At 58.5% G+C, this 18,644-nt stretch overlaps 1 protein-coding gene across 1 annotated transcript; it reads right to left on the bottom strand.

Moving 5' to 3' along the window:
- Positions 1-206: 206 nt before the first annotated feature.
- Positions 207-17,626, bottom strand: COL1A1 (collagen type I alpha 1 chain). The gene is made up of 51 exons (XM_046674937.1): positions 17,398-17,626; positions 15,699-15,893; positions 15,572-15,606; positions 15,438-15,473; positions 15,248-15,349; positions 14,385-14,453; positions 14,098-14,142; positions 13,884-13,937; positions 13,643-13,696; positions 13,109-13,162; positions 12,936-12,989; positions 12,549-12,602; positions 12,422-12,466; positions 12,251-12,304; positions 12,091-12,135; positions 11,863-11,916; positions 11,474-11,572; positions 11,344-11,388; positions 11,149-11,247; positions 10,959-11,012; positions 10,692-10,799; positions 10,559-10,612; positions 10,183-10,281; positions 9,933-9,986; positions 9,746-9,844; positions 9,106-9,159; positions 8,834-8,887; positions 8,667-8,720; positions 8,510-8,563; positions 8,024-8,068; positions 7,831-7,929; positions 7,460-7,567; positions 6,937-7,044; positions 6,678-6,731; positions 6,406-6,459; positions 6,067-6,174; positions 5,925-5,978; positions 5,754-5,807; positions 5,456-5,617; positions 5,264-5,371; positions 5,018-5,125; positions 4,857-4,910; positions 4,643-4,750; positions 4,192-4,245; positions 3,969-4,076; positions 3,569-3,622; positions 3,114-3,221; positions 2,739-3,021; positions 2,415-2,605; positions 1,876-2,118; positions 207-1,755 (listed from the first exon to the last, which is right to left on the bottom strand). The coding sequence occupies exons 1-51, from the start codon at positions 17,498-17,500 to the stop codon at positions 1,609-1,611; spliced, it is 4,392 nt and encodes a 1,463-aa protein (XP_046530893.1). The 5' UTR covers positions 17,501-17,626; the 3' UTR covers positions 207-1,608.
- Positions 17,627-18,644: the final 1,018 nt, after the last annotated feature.

The raw sequence follows: 18,644 nt of genomic DNA, 5'->3' as shown, positions 1-18,644 counted from the left end.
GAGGATTACACGAGAAAAAAGAAAAAGTGTCAAGACATAAGAAAGGCAATAGGAAGGGGGAGGGACCCTCCAGGGCACTAGATGAGGATGAGGGGAGGGAAGGGGCAAGAAATGGAAGGAGAACCCACCCACGCACCCCAAAGCACCCTCCCCAGGTCTCCCCTCCCCCGACTCCAAGGAAGGAAATTAGGAGGCCACCGCAGATATGCTTGGGTCATTTCCACATGCTTTATTCCAGCAATCAAAATAATTAAAAACATCTCAAATTATTATACACATACAAAATAGGTACAGAGTCTCTTGCTTCCTCCCACCCCTAGGGGAAAAAACTGCTTTGTGCTTTGGGAAGTTGTGCTCTGAAACCCAGCAGCGGCGAGAGGGGGACACAGGACAGACTATGAGAGGGGCTGTGAGGATGGGGTGCAGCTGAGGAGGAGAGGGTTTCAGAGGAGAGAGAGGTGGAGAGAGAGAGGCCGGAGAGGCGAGAGGCGGCGAGGGGGTGGAGAGAGTGGAAAGTGGGTGGCGCTGTCTGGAGCCGGCACTCTCTCCCCCACGTTAAATAGCACCTTTAGAAAATTCACATGAGTCCCCATCCACAAGAAAAAAAAAAAACAAAGAATAAAAAAAGACTTTGAACAAAAAGGAACATTTGCTGGCCTGGGGGGGGTGCGTCTCGACTTCTATAGCACCAGTGATTTCCTCCCCACCCCACCCCATCACAGAGATGTAGCACCTTTGGTATAAAATGGGGAGCCCCTTCATGCCCCCATCCCCGCCCCCACGCAGTTGCCCCGGTGACACAATAAAGACGAGAACGAGGTAGTCTTTCAGCAACACAATTACACAAGGAACAGAGCAGTCTCTCCCACCCAGCCCTGTGGCTGGGACTGACACGTGTCCTGAATCCGGTGTTTCTGCTCTGTTGTGGCCCCTCCTGACTTTCCTCCAAACCCGGCGGCGAGGGGCCAGTGGTCCCCCCGGGCATGCCCCCTCAAAAACAAAGAGGGGTATGTTGCAGGGGCCACGGGGATGCCAGATGGTAAGGCTTCTTTGGCAGTCTGAGAACCCCAGGTCCCCCCACGGTTTGGGGGTGCTGGGTGAGGGGAGCGGGCTGGGAGCGTGGGGGCCACTTGGGTGTTTTAGCATTGCCTTTGGTTGCTGGGCAGACAATGCATTGTTTCCTGTGTCTTTTGGGGAGACTTAGATTTGGGGAGCAGTGGAGGGGAGGCCCCAAGAAGGCATGGAGAAAGGAGCAGAAAGGGCAGCGTTGGGGTATCATAAGCCCAACGGGCAGAAAAGGACTTACCCCCACATGGGTCTTCAAGCAAGTGGACCAAGCTTCCTTTTTTAAAAAGTTATTTATTTATTCTTTTTTTTTTTTTGGTAAGGTTGAATGCACTTTTGGTTTTTGGTCATGGTCAGTTGGTCAAAGATAAAAACTAAGTTTGAGAGATGAATGCAAAGGAAAAAAAATATTTTCCAAAGTCCATGTGAAATTGTCTCCCATTTTTTGGCTTTTTGGGGGGTTCAGTTTGGGTTGTTTGTCTGTTTCCAGGGGCAGGGGCAAGTGGACTGGGTGGGAGGGAGCCAGGTTGGGGCGGAGGGAGTTTACAGGAAGCAGACAGGGCCAATGTCGATGCCGAATTCCTGGTCTGGGGCGCCAATATCCAAGGGAGCCACATCGATGATGGGCAAGCGGGAGGTCTTGGTGGTTTTGTATTCGATCACTGTCTTGCCCCAGGCTCCGGTGTGACTCTGGGGTGAAGGGGAGACAATGGGAGAGGGGTGTCACCAAATGGGAGTGATGGAGTGAGGGGAACCCTGGCCTGCCAGGAAAGCCAAAGCCCAGAGAAGGGGCCCTGCTTGGGGACTCACCGTGCAGCCATCGTAGGTGACGCTGTAGGTGAAGCGGCTGTTGCCCTCGGCCCGGATCTCGATCTCGTTGGAGCCCTGGAGGAGCAGGGCCTTCTTGAGGTTGCCAGTCTGCTGGTCCATGTAGGCCACGCTGTTCTTGCAGTGGTAGGTGATGTTCTGGGAGGCCTCGGTGGACATCAGGCGCAGGAAAGTCAGCTGGATGGCCACATCGGCAGGATCGGAGCCCTGGCCACCATACTCGAACTGTGGGGTGGGGAGAATGAGGAGTCAATGACCGTGCTGGAGCCTCTAGTCCTGGCCTCCCTCCCTGAGGTCCTGTGAGAGCATCCCAGTGAAGCCCCACATCCAGAGGTGGCATCACTTGCCCCTGGGTACCTATGTCTGAGCCAGTATCAAGGACCCAGGACTCCTGTTTCCCAGCCCAGCTCTGTCTCTCACACTTAGCAGAGGTCTAGTCCACCAAAAGCTTCTCTCATGCCCCCTCTGAGCCTTGGGCCAGCCCATCTCGTGAGAGTGGTTCCAGGGTCCAGCTCACGCACCTGGAATCCGTCGGTCATGCTTTCGCCGTACCAGACGTGCCTCTTGTCCTTGGGGTTCTTGCTGATGTACCAGTTCTTCTGGGCCACTTGGGGCTGAGTGGGGTACACGCAGGTCTCACCTGTCTCCATGTTGCAGAAGACCTTGATGGCGTCCAGGTTGCAGCCTTGGTTGGGGTCAATCCAGTATTCTCCTGTGGTGGGGCAGGGCAAGGCAGAGTCAGGGGAGGTAAGGGAGGTGGGACACACATGGGCATCTGGGCCCCTCGGGGCTCGGCCCTGTCACGGCAGGAGGAGGAGGAAGGGCACAGCTGGACAGGCCCTCACCGCTCTTCCAGTCAGAGTGGCACATCTTGAGGTCACGGCAGGTGCGGGCTGGGTTCTTGCGGCTGCCTTCGGGACTCCGGATGTTCTCGATCTGCTGGCTCAGGCTCTTGAGAGTGGTGTCCACCTCGAGATCACGGTCACGGACCACATTGGCATCATCGGCCCGGTAGTAGCGGCCGCCATCGTGAGACTTCTCTTGAGGTGGCTGAGGCAAGAAGCTGAAGTCGAAACCGGCGCTCGGAGGACCAGGGGGACCAGGGGGTCCAGGAGGGCCGGGGGGACCCTGTGCAGAAAGGGAGGAGAGCAAGGATTACCGGAGTCCGAGTGCTCTCAGGGCTGGAGGACCATGGACAGATGAGGTGGGGGGCTACGTACAACAGGACCAGCATCACCAGTGCGACCACGAGGACCAGGGGGGCCGATGGGGCCTGGGAGACCGTTGAGTCCATCTTTGCCAGGAGCACCAGCAGAGCCAGGGGGACCCTACAGGGAGGAACTTGGTTGAAGATAGCCTGCCAGAAAGCAGGGGTCCACCCCAACTTTGGCAGAGAAGCCCACGACCCCCCTGCTTGTGGCTCCTCAGCCTCAGCATAGTTCATTCCCACAGCCGGGCCAGGAAACATCTTGTGGGAGGAAGGGGCGGGGAGGGGCGGGGAGGGGCAGGCCAAGGGCTGAGCAAGCTCGTCCGGGACTCTTCCACCCCTCTCCCATCCCCTGCCCCGGACCCTCCCCCAGAGAAGTAGGGGACACCTGTCTCCCAGGCAAACAACCCTGAAGTGAACCTGGGCTTGGGACCCGGGAAGAGGAGATAGACAGAAGACGTGACTTACGCGGGGACCAGCAGGACCAGAAGCTCCAGAGGGACCTTGTTCACCAGGAGAGCCCTGAAGACAGACGCAAAGGCTATTCAGGCCCAGTGCGGGTCAAACCCAGTGCGGGGGCCAGTGACCTGCACCCCGTCTCGTTATTCTGCAAATCTAGTCCCAAGGTGTCCATGGGCTGAGACCCCTCTTACATCCCTCTTTGTGCACCCCTTGCCTTCAGAAGCTTCTTGGAAATGCCCCCCAAATCTTCAGAACCCAGTCCCCACTAGGGAGGAGAGAGAATGACTCTCCAGAGGGGGAAACTGAGGCAAAGGGTTCCCCCCCCAATCATACAGCAGGGCATGGGGAGGTGAGAAGAGAAGATTCAGTGGCAGCTGGGGGCTGGGGAGGGGCTGAGCATACTCACGGGAGGACCAGGGGGACCCTGGAGACCAGAGAAGCCACGGTGACCCTTAATGCCTCTGTCGCCCTGTTCGCCTGTCTCACCCTTGTCACCACGGGGGCCTTGGGGTCCCTAGAAGAGAAGAGGGGACAAGCTGTCAGGTAGAAGGCTCACGAACACTGAGTGGGGTGCAGTCCACATCTGGACAAGAGCTCTAAGGACTTGAGGGCCAGAGCAGGGCACTTACAGCAGGACCACGGGCACCAACGGGGCCGATGGGACCAGCAGGACCAGCAGGACCCTGGGGAGAGCAGAGAGAGTGTCAGATCTCGGTAGAGCCTGAGCTGCAGGATAAGGCCACCCCAAGGCCCAATCCCTCTTCCTTTGCATCCTTTCACATTATGTCCATCTCTCCTGAGCCCCAGATGAATTTCATGTGAATTCTGGCCACGTGTGAGCCGGGGCAAGCACCTGGGGACAAACTCCATTCCTCAGAGGGGACAGGGTACTGTTGGGAAAGGGGCCCTGAAGCTGAGCTGGGGCTCAATGTTTTCGGGGAGACCAAAGGCCTGGACATCCTGCAAGATGTCCTCTTCTCCCAGCCTAGGTGAAGTCAGATGTCCATCTACAGGCCCCTGGGGAGGCCAGGAGAGTCCCCGGCTTGACCAGAAGCAGCAAGCCGGAACCCAGCTACTTACAGCCTCACCACGATCGCCACTCTTGCCAGCAGGGCCAACGGGGCCAGGGGCACCAGGGGCACCAGGAGCACCAGGGGGTCCAGCAGGGCCAGTCTCACCACGGTCACCCTGGGAGAGGAGAGGAGTGGAGTACATGTCAGCTCCAGGCGAAGGAACCAGGTCGGGGCGAGGGAGCGGCAGGTGGGGCTGTGGCCCTGGGGTGCAGCCGTCTTACCTTGGGGCCAGGAGAACCGTCTCGTCCGGGGGAGCCTTCAGCACCAGGGGATCCCTACAGAGAGAGTGACGGAGGTGAGAGTCAGCCAAGGGGAGGGAGGCTCGGGTCAAGGCCAAAGCCACTGCGCTGGGGACACTGGAATGGGGCTGGTGACTACTCACTTCACGTCCAGACTCGCCAGGGGGTCCAGCCAATCCAGGGGGGCCCACGGGACCAGGGGGGCCACGTTCACCACTTGCTCCAGAAGGACCTTGCTTACCGGGTTCACCCTGGGGGAGAAGGAAGAGTCAGGCCAGAGATGGGGATGGGGTCCCCAGGTCATCCATCACATCTGTCCTCACTGGCCCCACCACCCCAACTCCTGTGATGGTTCTTTTTGGGGTCCCCCAAGATGAGGGGGCACTCACAGAGGGGCCAGGAAGACCAGGGAAGCCTCTTTCTCCTCGCTGACCGGGCAGACCGACCACACCACGCTGTCCAGCAATGCCCTGAGGCCCAGGAGTGCCGGGAGCACCCTGTGGGAGGAAGATGGCGGTGAGGGACCGTACAGAGGCCAAGGTCCACGCCCCGACTCAGGACCCCTCCAACCTCGCACTTACAGCAGGTCCATCAGCACCAGGAGATCCCTTCTCGCCAGCGGGGCCAGGGGGCCCAGGGGGACCGGCCTCACCAGGACGTCCAGCGGGGCCAGTCTCACCACGGGGGCCTTTGCCGCCTTCTTTGCCAACAGGGCCAGGAGGGCCAGGGGGTCCAGCATTTCCCTGGACGGGGAGAAAAGGGGCTGTCAGATTCCAGTGGATTCTGGAGCACTACTGAGGCCTCAGTTGGGCCCACCACCCTCCTGACAGCCTGTGCCCCAACCCCCAGAGAAGTGGCGTCTCCACCACAGATACTTACAGAGGGGCCGGGGGGACCGACTCGGCCAGCAGCACCAGGGAAACCAGTAGCACCCTGGCGGAAGAGGACAAAGCAGTAGTTAACAGGAGGACAGCTCCTCACCTGGCCCAGCCACCCCTACCTCTGAAGGTGGGCAGGGGAGAGCCACATGAGAGAGACTGAGATACTCACAGGGGGACCAGCGCTGCCACGAGCACCTTTGGGTCCAGGAGCACCAACGCTACCCTGTAGGAGAGCACAGAAGCGTCAAGGCTGGGCCAATCCTGGGTCCAGGCCTGCCAGCAGCTCAGGGCCTAGAGGATGAGATACTCACAATGGGGCCAGGGGGTCCGGCGGGTCCAGCAGGGCCAGGGGGACCAGCATCGCCTTTAGCACCAGCATCACCGGGTTCGCCTTTAGCACCAGGTTGGCCATCAGCACCCTGGGGAAGGAGGGAGCGTGGTGAGTGGAGGAGCTACATATGTCAGAGGAGGGAGCCGGGTGGTGCCACGGGGCTGGGTAAGGACAGGAACTGCAGGCAGAAAGATGCCTGAATGGGAGACAATCCTCTCCCCACCCTCCTTCCCTGGGCCAACGCCTTTGTCCTCATTCAGTCACCCAAGGTCCGGGGTCCCAGTTGGTGATGGAAAAGGAAGGCGGTCTTGGTACTCACAGGGGGGCCAGCAAAGCCAGCAGGGCCGGGAGGACCAGGCTCACCACGGTCTCCCTAGAAGAAAAGGAGGCAGACTGGAGACATGCTCTGATGTGGAGGAAAGTAGGATAGAGTGGAGGGACAGTGGGAGGAGGGGGGCCCTGAGGAGCATTCCCCAGGGCCCATGGAGGTAGGAGTCATGAAGGTGAAGGAGACAAAGAAAGAGGACCAGGGGGCATATGAAGGGAGAGAAAGGCCAAGTATGGGGTCTTAACCGGGTCTTCTGTACTTACGGGGGCACCACGAGCTCCAGTGGGACCAGCAGGACCGCTAGGACCAGTTTCACCCTGAGAGGGAGGGACAGGAGGCTCAGGGTCAGGGGTTCCCCTTGAACACTCCTGACCCCAGAAAAGCCTCCCCTCCCTTTTGGTCTGCCTAGCTTCCTGAGTCGCCAGCTGGGAATGCAGGACCTGCCTTCCTGGCTGAGCCATGCCCAGGCATGCTGGGGGAAGCTGTGTGTTAGGGCAGAAAGTGGGGAAGCTGCCACCTCACCTTGTCGCCAGGGGCACCAGCGGGGCCAGGAGGACCGATGGGGCCAGTCAGACCACGGACGCCATCTTTGCCAGGAGAACCATCAGCACCTTTGGGACCAGCATCGCCCTAAAGACATGGGAAAGCCTGAGACTTCCAGTGTGGGGCAAGGAGGCAACCTCTCGTGGCTTGCTTGTGTCTGAGACCCCTCCCCAGATCTTCCTTGCCCCCACCTGTGCCAAGGACTCAAGATCTTTCAGGGGAAAATGTGCCTGCCTGAGGATTGTGGCGGAACCTAGGTTAAGAAGCCCCTGCCTTGAGTTGAGAGAGGAATGAGGGATCTCCCTTTCAGGAGGCGGCCCCACCTCTTGTTGCCATGTTAACTGATGGGAAGAGATGAGCCTGGACCACAGGTAGACAATTTATCAGCAAAGAGGCCAGAGGGGAAGAAGGGAAGATTCAGGAGAAGAGGGAAAGATCCCAGGGAGGGGAAAGAGAGAGATGACAACCACACAGGACTCAGGGGAGGGGAGCTTGGACTTACTCTGTCACCCTTAGGGCCTGGAAGACCAGCTGCACCTCGTTCACCAGGCATTCCCTGAAGGCCAGGGGCACCCTGGCTACCGGGAGCTCCAGGGGCACCAGCATCACCCTATGTGACAACCAAGAGGACTGGAGTGAGGCCTGGGGTCACAGCCCACTCCTGAGCCCCCTCCTGATATCTCCTAGGCTTGATTCTGAGACCAAAGGCAGGCACCAGCTAAGAGGGCAGACTCAGCCCAGAGCCTCAGGCTGCACGTGGACTCCATCCCAGTCTTGCCCCTCTGCCCCTCCCCCACATCTAGGTGGCTTTGGTCACAGCCAGGCGTCCCCTGCCTTAGGAGGGGTGAGACCTGGTCCCCAAGCTGCCCTCACCTTAGCACCATCGTTGCCAGGGGCACCGTTGGACCCACGGGGACCTGCAGGACCGGGGGGACCTTGCACACCACGCTCACCGGGGAAACCTCTCTCTCCCTAGAAGGGAAGGAAGGACAGGGCACGTGATGGTGGCTCCAGAGACAGGGCCGTCGTGAGGCATCTCGACGGGAGCAGTAGAGGCGTTACTTACTCTTGCTCCAGAGGGGCCAGGGGCACCAAGGTCTCCAGGAACACCCTGAGGGGGAGAGAGGGACAGAAAATGAGAAAACCTGCCTGGGCCTCTCCACTGGAAAGCACTGCTGTCCTCCTCCTGGGGACCCCCGTTCTGTGATTACAGACCAACCCTTTCTCAGCACTGAACTGAAATTAGCCCTCTACTCCTCCTCGGATGTGTCAAAGACCGACCCCCTCCCCAAACTTTGGATTGAGAAGAAGTCACAGAGTATTCCAGCAGCTCTACAAAGAAATCAGCCAGACTAGCAGCCAAGCAGCTCCATACCACGCAGAGGTGCAGCTCCCTGCTTCCCTCTGTGTGGCTCCCTTCGTGATGGGAAGTCCTTGCTGGTGTCTAACCGTGATCCCTCTGGCTGACAGTTGTCTGATTAGCTAGGATGGCTGGCCTCTCCCTCTGTAATCCCTGCCTTTCCCACCTCTCTGGCCGGCTGCTACCTCTTACCTGTTCACCGGGTTTGCCTGATTCACCAGGAGGACCAGCGGGGCCAGGGAGACCCTGTAGGGTGGGAAATGGGGGAGAGTGGGGGGAGGGATTAGATCTGGAAGAGAACAAAGGGGAGCCCAGCCCTCGCCGACACCCTGACAGCTGTGAACCTCACCTGGAATCCTGGGGAGCCAGCAGGACCTTGTTCACCTCTCTCACCAGCGGGGCCCTGTCACAGAGAGAGCTGGGGTCATGGGAAGGCCCAGGAGAGGAGGGCGGGAGTGTCTCCCTTTCCTGCTCCACAGTGCCCCCTCCCCAAATCTCCCTGTCAGGGACACTTACAGCAGGGCCGGGGGGTCCCTGAGCTCCAGCTTCTCCATCTTTGCCAGCAGGGCCCTGTGGGGAGACAGCAAAGAAGAATTCAGGGTGGTGAGGCAGGCAGGCAGCTGGAGGAAGAGGGCGCAGGTGGGGGTGGGGGGCCTGGGGCTGGGAGCTCCAGATGCTCTGGTGATGGGCTGCGGCCTCCCGCATCCCTCCTGCATCCCTCCTGCAGGGATGGGGAAGTGTCACGGGCAGGGGCAGGAAGGGGACAGGGACCAACAGGAGATACTTACCACAGCACCGGGGGGTCCGGGAACACCTCGTTCTCCAGCTTTGCCAGGCTCTCCCTGTGGGGAAAGAGAGTGAGGGTTGAGGGGGCTGAAGTGGGAGACCGGGGCCTCCTGGGTCCCTCCCGTTTACTTTGAGCAGACTTTTTATAACGAGCTTTCTCATCTACTGCCTCTGGCCCTGGGGAAATGCCTTTTTACTGCTCTGTCCCTTAGCCTTTCCCTGGGCCCTCTCCTCACGACCACATGCACCTTCAAGCTCCTCTCTCACCCTCTCCCTTCATCCTCCCGGTCATATGCCTGTGGTGACCTGAGTTACAAAGGACTTTCATCTCCTCTTGTATCTCTTTTTGATCCTCAAAGAACCCACCAAGATTTGGAGGTTCTTGTCATACAAAAGGCCTATTCCATCCCCATGTGTTTATGAGGGGCACCAATAACATTTATTTCCAGAGATAAAGCAATGATTGTGGAGCCAAGAGACGGCTCTCATTTTATAGATAAGGCGACTGAGGCCCAGAGAGGGGCAATGAGTGACCTGAGGCCACACAGCAAGTCAGTGGCAGAGCTAGGACCAGAGCCCAAGACTCTCGCCTCCTGGGCGTGTCTGTCCCTGGCTCTGTGATGCTCCTCCCTGAATACTCACAGCAGCACCTTTAGGTCCAGGGAATCCCATCACACCAGCCTGACCACGGGCACCAGGGGGACCTGGAGGTCCGGGGCGACCATCTTGACCAGCGGGACCCTGAGGATGGGAAGGCACAAACGCAGAGATGAGGGCAGCGGACGGGCGAGCAGGGGAGCAGGAGAGGCCTAGGGGGAGCGATACTTACAGGGGGCCCAGTTTTGCCATCAGGACCAGGGCTGCCAGGGCTTCCAGTCAGACCCTAAGGAGGAGGCAGAGAGGTGTGAGCGGGTGAGGGAGATGGGCGATGGGGGGGAGCGGGGGGAGACGACTGGGGGCGGGGGTGGGGGGCACTCCAGAAGGCAGATCTGTGGTCCTGCCCCAAAGTGGCTCATCCCAGACCCCACGCAGGATGAGCAGGGTCTAGGGCTGAGCAGGGCAGAGGGCTGGGGTCTCACCTTGGCACCAGGCAGACCGGCTTCACCGGGGCGACCAGCTTCACCAGGAGAACCTTTGGGACCAGCAGGGCCAGGAGCACCACGTTCACCAGCGGGACCCTGGGTGGGGAAGTCACGGGAAAAATTAGGGTCTTGGGTCTGGGCCTCTTTGCCACAGGCCAGCATCTTCTTCCCCCCAGTGGGGCAGGGGAGCTTTGAGGGGCATTGGTGGAGGTGGGAAGGTCGAGGGGAGGCTGAGTGTGCAGACAGTCCTGCAGCCACAGCGTGGAGCACTAACGACTGGGGGTGGAGGTGGGAAGGGGCTGACTACATTGAAAGAGGAAGGTAATGCCTAGGGAGCAGCAGGGTCAACTTCCCAGACGGGGAGAGAGGTTACCTTGGGACCAGCAACACCATCTGCGCCAGGGAAGCCACGGGCACCAGGTCCACCCTGCAGGAGGAGAGGAGGCCAGTGAGCTCAGACACACAGGCACCAGGCCGGCACTGGGGGCATAGAAGGGGACACTTACACGCTCGCCAGGGGGTCCGGGCAGGCCAGTGGGTCCAGGTTCACCTCGGGCTCCTCGCTTTCCTTCTTCCCCAGCAGGGCCAGGGGGGCCTTGAATACCAGTGGGGCCCTGGGGAGGGCAGAGGGGGAGCGGCCTGCAGTAAGGGGCCATCCTGGTGCAGGCTCCAGAGCCAGCTCGAGGCTGGGCCTCCAGCACCAGCGGCTCCCGGTCCCCTCTGAGTCTCCCTCAAGGGGATCTGAGGGCAAATGGGCTGAGCAGGGCACTTACGGGCTCTCCCTTGGCACCGGTGTCTCCTTTGTTGCCGGGAGCACCAGGTTCACCCTGTGTTGGGGGAGGAGCAGAGGATGAGCGGAGAGTTGGGGGTGTTCAGTTGGCCTGGATCTTCATACTCCCCAGAAGAGAGCCACACTGGGGCCAGCACATGGGGTGGGGCAGAAGTGACAAGAGCGGTACTTACGCTGTTACCCTTGGGACCAGGGGGGCCACTGGGGCCCTGGGGTCCAGAGGGGCCTCGGGCACCAGGGAAGCCAGGAGCACCAGCAATACCAGGAGCGCCCTGTGGGAGGCAGAACAGGTTGAGACCGGGAGTCGGGGGCACGGGGCAGGTGGGAGTGGGCACCAGGGGCAGCTCTGAAACCTGCAAGATACTTACATTGGCACCCTTAGCACCAGGCTGTCCATCAGCACCAGGGTTTCCCTGTGGCACAGAGAAAGCAGGGTGAGTGACAGGCAAGGACTCTGAGTTGAGAAGTGGTACAGGGGACTGAGGAGGTGACACTTACAGCGGGGCCAGCAGCACCAGCGGGGCCGGGGGGGCCAGGCTCACCACGCACACCCTGGGGACCTTCAGAGCCTCGGGCTCCTTGGGGACCAGCTTCACCCTGGATGGGAAGAAAGGACATGACAGGAGCTGCCCTGGAAGTCCAGCCTCACCCCTAGAAGAGGACAGGAGGCCAGGGAACGGAAGGGGTGTGGGGGAAGGGGAAGGGGTCAGGGAAGGGGCAGGAGACCAAGAATCAGGACTCCAAGGTCAGAGACGGGGACCCCATGACAAAAGTCCTGGGGAATGGGCTTCTCACTTGCCACTCCGGGTCCATTAGGTTTGGGAAGCAGGAAGACACCCACCCCTTAGCCTGTGGAAGCTTTGCTCAGAGGAGGTCGGGGGTCTCACCTTAGCACCAACAGCACCAGGGAAACCAGGAGGACCAGCGGGGCCAGTGGGACCCTGTGAATGAAAGGGAGGTGTTAGCAAGAAGAAAGGTGGCAGCTGCAGGTCGCACCCTGGGACAGAAAAAGTCCTGAGGTCCAGACCAACATGGGCTACCCCCACTATCAGCCCAAGAGCTGACCCTGAGACCCTCCCCACTCCCAGGCACCAAGGTCTAGGGGTGATACTCACAGGTGGTCCAGCAGCACCAGTAGCACCATCATTTCCACGAGCACCCTGCAGGAGAGAGGGGAAGTCCCGGTTACGTCCGTTGAGCACTGGCCAGTCCCTGTAGCTCCTGGGAAACCCCTTCCAGAGCCCAGGGGTCCCCCACAAGGCCAGGAGTACTTACAGCAGGGCCAGGGGCTCCAGGGCGACCTCTCTCACCAGGCAGACCACGGGGACCCTGACAGCAAAACCAAGAGAAGCCATGTCAGATGAGAGAGACATCCCTATCCTCCAATCCCCCATCTTGCTCCTATACTCTGCTTCCTTTCTTCCTTCTAGAACTGGTCGCACTCACCATCTGGCCAGGAGCTCCATTTTCACCAGGGCTACCAGGCTCACCCTAGAGAGCAGAGAACAGAGTGAGGAATTTGTTCATGGCGGGGAGGTGGAGGATCGTGACATTCAGACATGGACATTCTTACCTTGGGGCCAGCAGGACCAGCATCTCCCTTGGCACCATCCAAACCACTGAAACCCTAAGATGAGAAGGAGAGGCAAGGTGAGACCCTGTGGAGGGGTGGACCACTTTGACACCCACCCTGGCCTCAGAAGGAGCCTCAGGAGGTCCTCACAGCCATCCCCCTGTCTCTGAGCTGGACGAAAACCCCAGCTGGCCCAAGATCTCACCCGATCCTTTTGTCAAGACTTCTTCCCCACCAGTGGGAAGTTTTTTTGGATGTCTACTCTCTATCTCTTGAGACTTCTTTAGCTGCCACCCACCCCAACACACACTAGGATCCTTTGGGGAAGGGGCTGGAATGGTGGGATGCTGGGACTTTGAAAACTTCGATGACTTAAAGGAGACTCACTCTGTGTCCCTTCATTCCAGGGAGGCCAGCTGTTCCAGGCAATCCCCGAGCACCCTGGAGAGCAAAGAAAGGGAGAACAGAGGCAGGGCTGTTAGAAGACGCCACCGACGACACAGCTCCCACATGATGCCCGAACGCAGCGAGGCCGGGGCCAGCCACGCTATCCTGCTCACCTGAGGTCCAGGAGGCCCACGCTCACCAGGACGACCAGGCTTTCCAGCTTCACCCTGCGATGGAGAGAAAAGGCCATCGTGCCCATGCCCCCTGGGCTGGAAAATTGTGGAAGGTCTGAATCTTCTTGGGATTGTCGAAGGTCAGGCTTAGGGGCCCAGAATCTTATTTAGAGCTCAGTTTAAATTGGTGAATTCTGAGTCCCTCCAAAGGAATTTCTGTTTATTTCTCCTACCATCGTTTTGCTCTTCACAATACGGGGAGCAAATCTGAAGTGCCCAGAGTGGTTAAGCCTAGGGAAGTCATTCACCCTGAGGGATGGGACTGGGGACTGCTTTAAGGTGGCTGGGGCCAGGGGAGACGGAGAAGGGTGAAGATTATTGTTCAAGGGCAGTGCCATCGGTCAGGGAGAACTTGCCCTCCTTTCTTGGTGTGTCACCCCCAAAGGTGGTGGGGCCAATGGGGTGTAGATGACAGAGACCTAGCCTATGCAGGCCGTGGGGGTCAGATGGTGTCTTCTCTCGGGGGCTACTTACATCATCTCCGTTCTTGCCAGGGGGGCCAGGGGGACCGCGGGGACCCATGGGACCCTGGAGGAGATAAGAGGAGCAGTTAGAACCACTGGGATAAGGAAAAAAGAAGGAGAAGACTGGGATTGGAAGGAGGAGGTAGGGACCACTCCAGATACAGGTGTCACAATAGGAGAATCTGCATTTGTCGAGGGAGTGTGTATTTGTATAGAATACATGTTTAGAGTACAGGTTGAGGGACACTTACTGAGGCTCCAGGCTCGCCAGGCTCACCAGGGGGGCCTTGGAAACCTTGGGGACCCTGGAGAACAAGGAGACAGGAATGGGGTTAGAAGGGCAAGTCCCTGCCAACCTTTCCCCATCTCACCAAGAGATCTCTGAGCACTTTCCTGCCCTCATCCCAATCCTCCCTCCGAAAGACCAAAGCCCAAGTGGTGTGTGAAGACATCCTGGATACTCACGGGCGCGCCAGGGGGGCCAGGGAGACCACGAGGACCAGAAGGACCCTACAGAAAGGAAAGAAGGGGAAGCCACAGTGATACCTCTGTAGGAAAGAGCAAGGTGGGTGAAGTCTGGCTATCTCCCAACGGTTCCTATTGTTTTGCATCCTCTCTGGACTCTGAGGTCCCAGAAGTCGTCTTGACCTCCCAAATTATCTATGCCACCCCCATATGCCCATCACTGGCCCATCTTGTCTGCATTCCCATCGGCTCCTCTTCTGTCATCTCTGCAACCCCTGGTGGCTCACCATGGGGCCAGGCACGGAAATTCCAGCAGATTTCTCATCATAGCCATAAGACAACTGGGGAGCAAAGTTCTAGAAAAAACAAGAGAGAGTGCATGAGAAAGCAGTGAGTTGAAAGGCAGAAGACATCACCAACAACGGGACACACTGACATCATTGCCTCCTCCCGTGATGCATTAAGAGCAACAACAACATCCCTTGTGAGACATTCCTGCCAAAAACGCACCGCCTGAATCTAATTATGAGCACACGTCTGCCAAACCCAAATTGAGTGACAGTCTACAAAATGACTGGCCTCTTCCAAAAATTTCAGAGACGTGAAAGATAAAGTCTGAGGAATGTTCTAGATAAAAGGAAACTAAAGAGACATGACAATTAAATGCAATTCATGATCCCAGATTGTATCCTGGCTCAGGGAAAAAAAAATGCTATAGAGAACATTATTGGGTCATTGGTAGAATTTGAATATGGGTTGTATTTTACATAATAGTATTCTCTCAATATTAGATCTAAATGTAATCATTGTGCTACGATCATGTAAGAGAATGTTCTTGTTCTCAGGAAATACTGATTTAGGAGCAAAGGGACATAATATCAGCAAGTTACTCTCAAATGGTTCACACACACAAAATTATGATAATTATATGTATGCATAAACAGAGACTGGTAAAGCAAATGTGACAAACTGTGAAGGGTGTATGAGAGTTCTTTGCACTGCTCTTGCAACTTTTCTGTAATTTTGAAATTATTTCAAAATATAAAGTATGCCAACTGCCAAACGAAAAAAAACCCCACAAAAACACCCTAGGGCGATGAGGGGAGCGCACGAGGCCTTCCACAAGCCAGCGTGGAGCCTCTCCACTTACTCCTCCGAGGCCAGGGGGTCCGGGAGGTCCAGGAGGCCCGGGGGGGCCGGGGAGTCCAGGCTGTCCGGGGATGCCATCTCGGCCAGGGGGGCCTGCGGGTCCCTGCAGGGGGAGAGGGCGACTGGGTGAGCGCAGGCCAGTAGCCACACCCACCTCCAGCCCTCAACAGCGGAGAGAGCAAAACGCTTACCCTTGGGCCTCGGGGACCAGTGTCTCCTTTGGGTCCCTATAGGGTAGGGGGAAAAAAAACAGAAGAAGCCGGGTTAGGGAAGGGAGGACCGTGGTCACGGGCAGGGGTGGCAAAAGTCGAGGGTAGAGGATTACCTCGACTCCTGTGGTTTGGTCGTCTGTAGGTGACACTAGGGGGAGAAGAGACGCGGGTTAGGGGCAGGGTGGGGGCTCCGGTGCCCCGACGGCCCCGCCCTCCGCCCGCCCCAGGCCCCAAGCGTACCCTGGCCTTCGGGGCAGACGGGGCAGCACTCGTCCTTGGGGACCGAGGCTCCAGGACAGTTCTTGGTGTCTTCGCAGATCACGTCATCGCACAACACGTTGCCATTGTCGCAGATACAGACCCGGCAGGGCTCGGGTTTCCATACGGCTCGGTCGTGGTACCTGAGGCCGTCCTGTATGCAGGTGACTGCTGGGACTGGGGCAAGAGGGGAAGAGGGGGCCTGTCAGCGGCGACCGAGCCTCCCACCTTGGGGCTCCAGGGGCCCCAACTCTATCCGCCCTTCTCCTCCGATTTAGAGACGCATTTAGATTTTCCATTTCCCGCCTCCTCCTCCTTTTTTTTTTCTTCCTTTTCCCAAAATCCTTCAAAGCTCGTCTGCTCCTCATCAGAGCCAGTGACAGCGTCGAGGCGCCTGGCCAGCGCGGCTATAACTCTTTCCAGTTCTCAGGAATTTAAACAAAGCTCTAGGCCGAGGTTGTTTCCAACTCCAACCTCAGCCCATTGGCGCTGAAGCCAAGTGAAATAAAAAGCCACTGGGTGGGGGAGTGGGGGGTGGGGGAGTGGGAAGGAGAGAGGAGGGGCTCTGTCAGGAGGGCAGAATTGTGGGGCGTGGTTTGGGTGGAGACAGGAGGAAGGAATGGGAGGAGAGATGGGAGGTCCAGCCCCCACTCGGCCCCATTCCTCGGGCAGGTGGGACGGCGTGGGCGGAGCTAGGAGGATGGGGAGGGGCTGATTGGCGTGGCGTCCCGCCCAGAAACTTGAAATGTACCCCCAAAGTAGGATACGCCCTACACTCCAGCGCCCAGACATCTCAAAAGCCCTGTCTTAGGGACAACTCCCGTCTTCCGAAGCCAGCCAGTGCCTCTGGGTCCCTCTTTAGCCAAAGAACCAAAAGCCGCAAATAGTAATAAAGTTAGTTAGCCGAGCCCACCGCGCGAGCTTCTCCCCAGGCGGCCACTAGGTGGCGGGCAACACTAAGCAATTTCCCGGGACTGGCCGCTTCCTTTAGAGACAAGGGCTACCCGGTCTCCAGTTGTATTTTCCAGGTCTAGAGGTGGGGTCCACACCCGGCAATAACCCCCATTTTCCCTCCAGCTCCTGCCCCGGGAAGCGCTGGACAGGGAGGCGCGGTGCTCAGTGTTGATCAGCAGAGGGCGCAAGGACCCGCCCTGCCAAGTCCGCGCCAAAGTTTCTCAACCTCCAACCCGCCCACTCTCCGCGCCCCCTCCCCCTCGGCCCGGCACCCCCGCGGCCCCAGGAACACTGTCTAGCCTGCAGAGAGGGCAAACAATCTTTCCCTGTGAATCATCGCACAGCCTTCCCGATCGCTTTTACATCTTGGGCTCCAAATTCCCAGCTCGGCACCCGCATCCCATCTTCGACGTACTTTTCCCCCCACCCGCGCCCAGACCCCCATTTTCCCTGTTGTACGCCGCAGCGCGCGCTCGGGACTCCCTCCTGTGCCAACTCAGGCCGAGATGCATCCTCCTCTCCCACTCCTGGGGGACGTTCATCTACACTCCCCGCCCAGGGTGCACGCCCTTCTCTCCCAGGGCGCCGACCAAGAGCCCTCACCATCTGCCCTCCATCCCTGAGTCTCCGGAGCATCCCGAGTCTCATTTTAGGGTGCGGACTCCCCGGTACCGAGCGCAGGGCAGAATACCAAGTAGCCCTGGACTCCCAAAAGTTTGGGACTTACTGTCTTCTTCTTGGCCTTCTTCTTGGCCCTCCTCTTGGCCGTGCGTCAGGAGGGCGGTGGCCGCTAAGAGGAGCAGGAGCCGGAGGTCCACAAAGCTGAACATGTCTAGACCCTAGACATGTAGACTCTTTGCGGCTGGGGTGGGGGTTAGCGTCCGCTCATGCGTGGCCTCACTCTCCGCGTGCCTCCTGCTCCGACCCCGAGGGGAAACTCCCGTCTGCTCGGACGACCGGCCCGGGCCCCTTTTATACCATCTTGATGGAGAGCGGGGAGGAACCCTGCCCCTGGGAGAGGGGGAGCCGGCTGCCCGTCCCCCAGCCAATCAGAGCTGCCTGGCCCGGCCCCCAATTTTGGAGTTGGAACGGAGAGGGGGAGGAGGAGGGAAGAGAAGGGAAGGGAGTCCACCGCGCATCTCCCCCTTCACAGCTCGGCCTCCCCAGCCCCCCAGCTCAGCCAGGGCCAGAGATGCTGCCGCTGGGGTGCACCTAGGTCCTCAGTATGGTGCGGGCTAAAAAGTGGGTAGGGGTGCCACTTCGGCTTTCTTCCTGGGATCCCCCAATCTGGAGACACTGGAATTGGGGAGTGGGTAGGGAGCCTTCCAAAGGTGGAAGGATTGGGGTAATTGGGAGAGGGTCCTCCTGGCCATTCCTCATTCACCCTCCTGACATCCTTGGCAAGAGCTGAGGGATGAGTGTGAAGAGGCCAGCGGGGGACCCCTCCAAAACAGCGCAGACCAGAGAATTAAAAAGATGTACCTGTTAGGGGTGTCTTCTGGTGTGGCCGGGGTAAGGAACTTAGGAATATTTGGGGAACAAGTTAGAAATTCCTTTAGACCTTAAGAATTAGATAGTTGGGGGAGGAGTGCTGGGAAGACGGGTTTTATTTTGATGGTGTTGATTCTTCTGCCATGCCTCAGGCTCCAAGAGGGACTCAAATGTTCTCCCTCAAACCCTGGGCATGATTGAGAGAGATGGGATGGGGAGGCTGAGGCACTGGGTGAGAAATTTGACTACGTGGTCTGTCTCTCCAAAAGGAAGCTTCGGTGTTGGGTGATGGGCAGGAGGGCAGTGGTGGGGAATTGCTAGGACTCTTCCATCCGAGGGGGAGTGAGTTTGCACGGGGAGGGCTGTGATCAATGGTGACTTAGAAAGGGGTCTTGTGTGAGTGTGCCGTGGCTGTGGCCAGGACCTGGTTAGACACCCTCCTTCCTAGCATAGTCAGACAGGAGAGAGCTCGGGTTGAGGGGA

Source organism: Equus quagga, chromosome 11 (assembly GCF_021613505.1).
Source record: "Equus quagga isolate Etosha38 chromosome 11, UCLA_HA_Equagga_1.0, whole genome shotgun sequence".
Lineage (NCBI taxonomy): Eukaryota > Metazoa > Chordata > Mammalia > Perissodactyla > Equidae > Equus > Equus quagga.
This window is presented reverse-complemented; position numbering and strand designations above follow the sequence as displayed.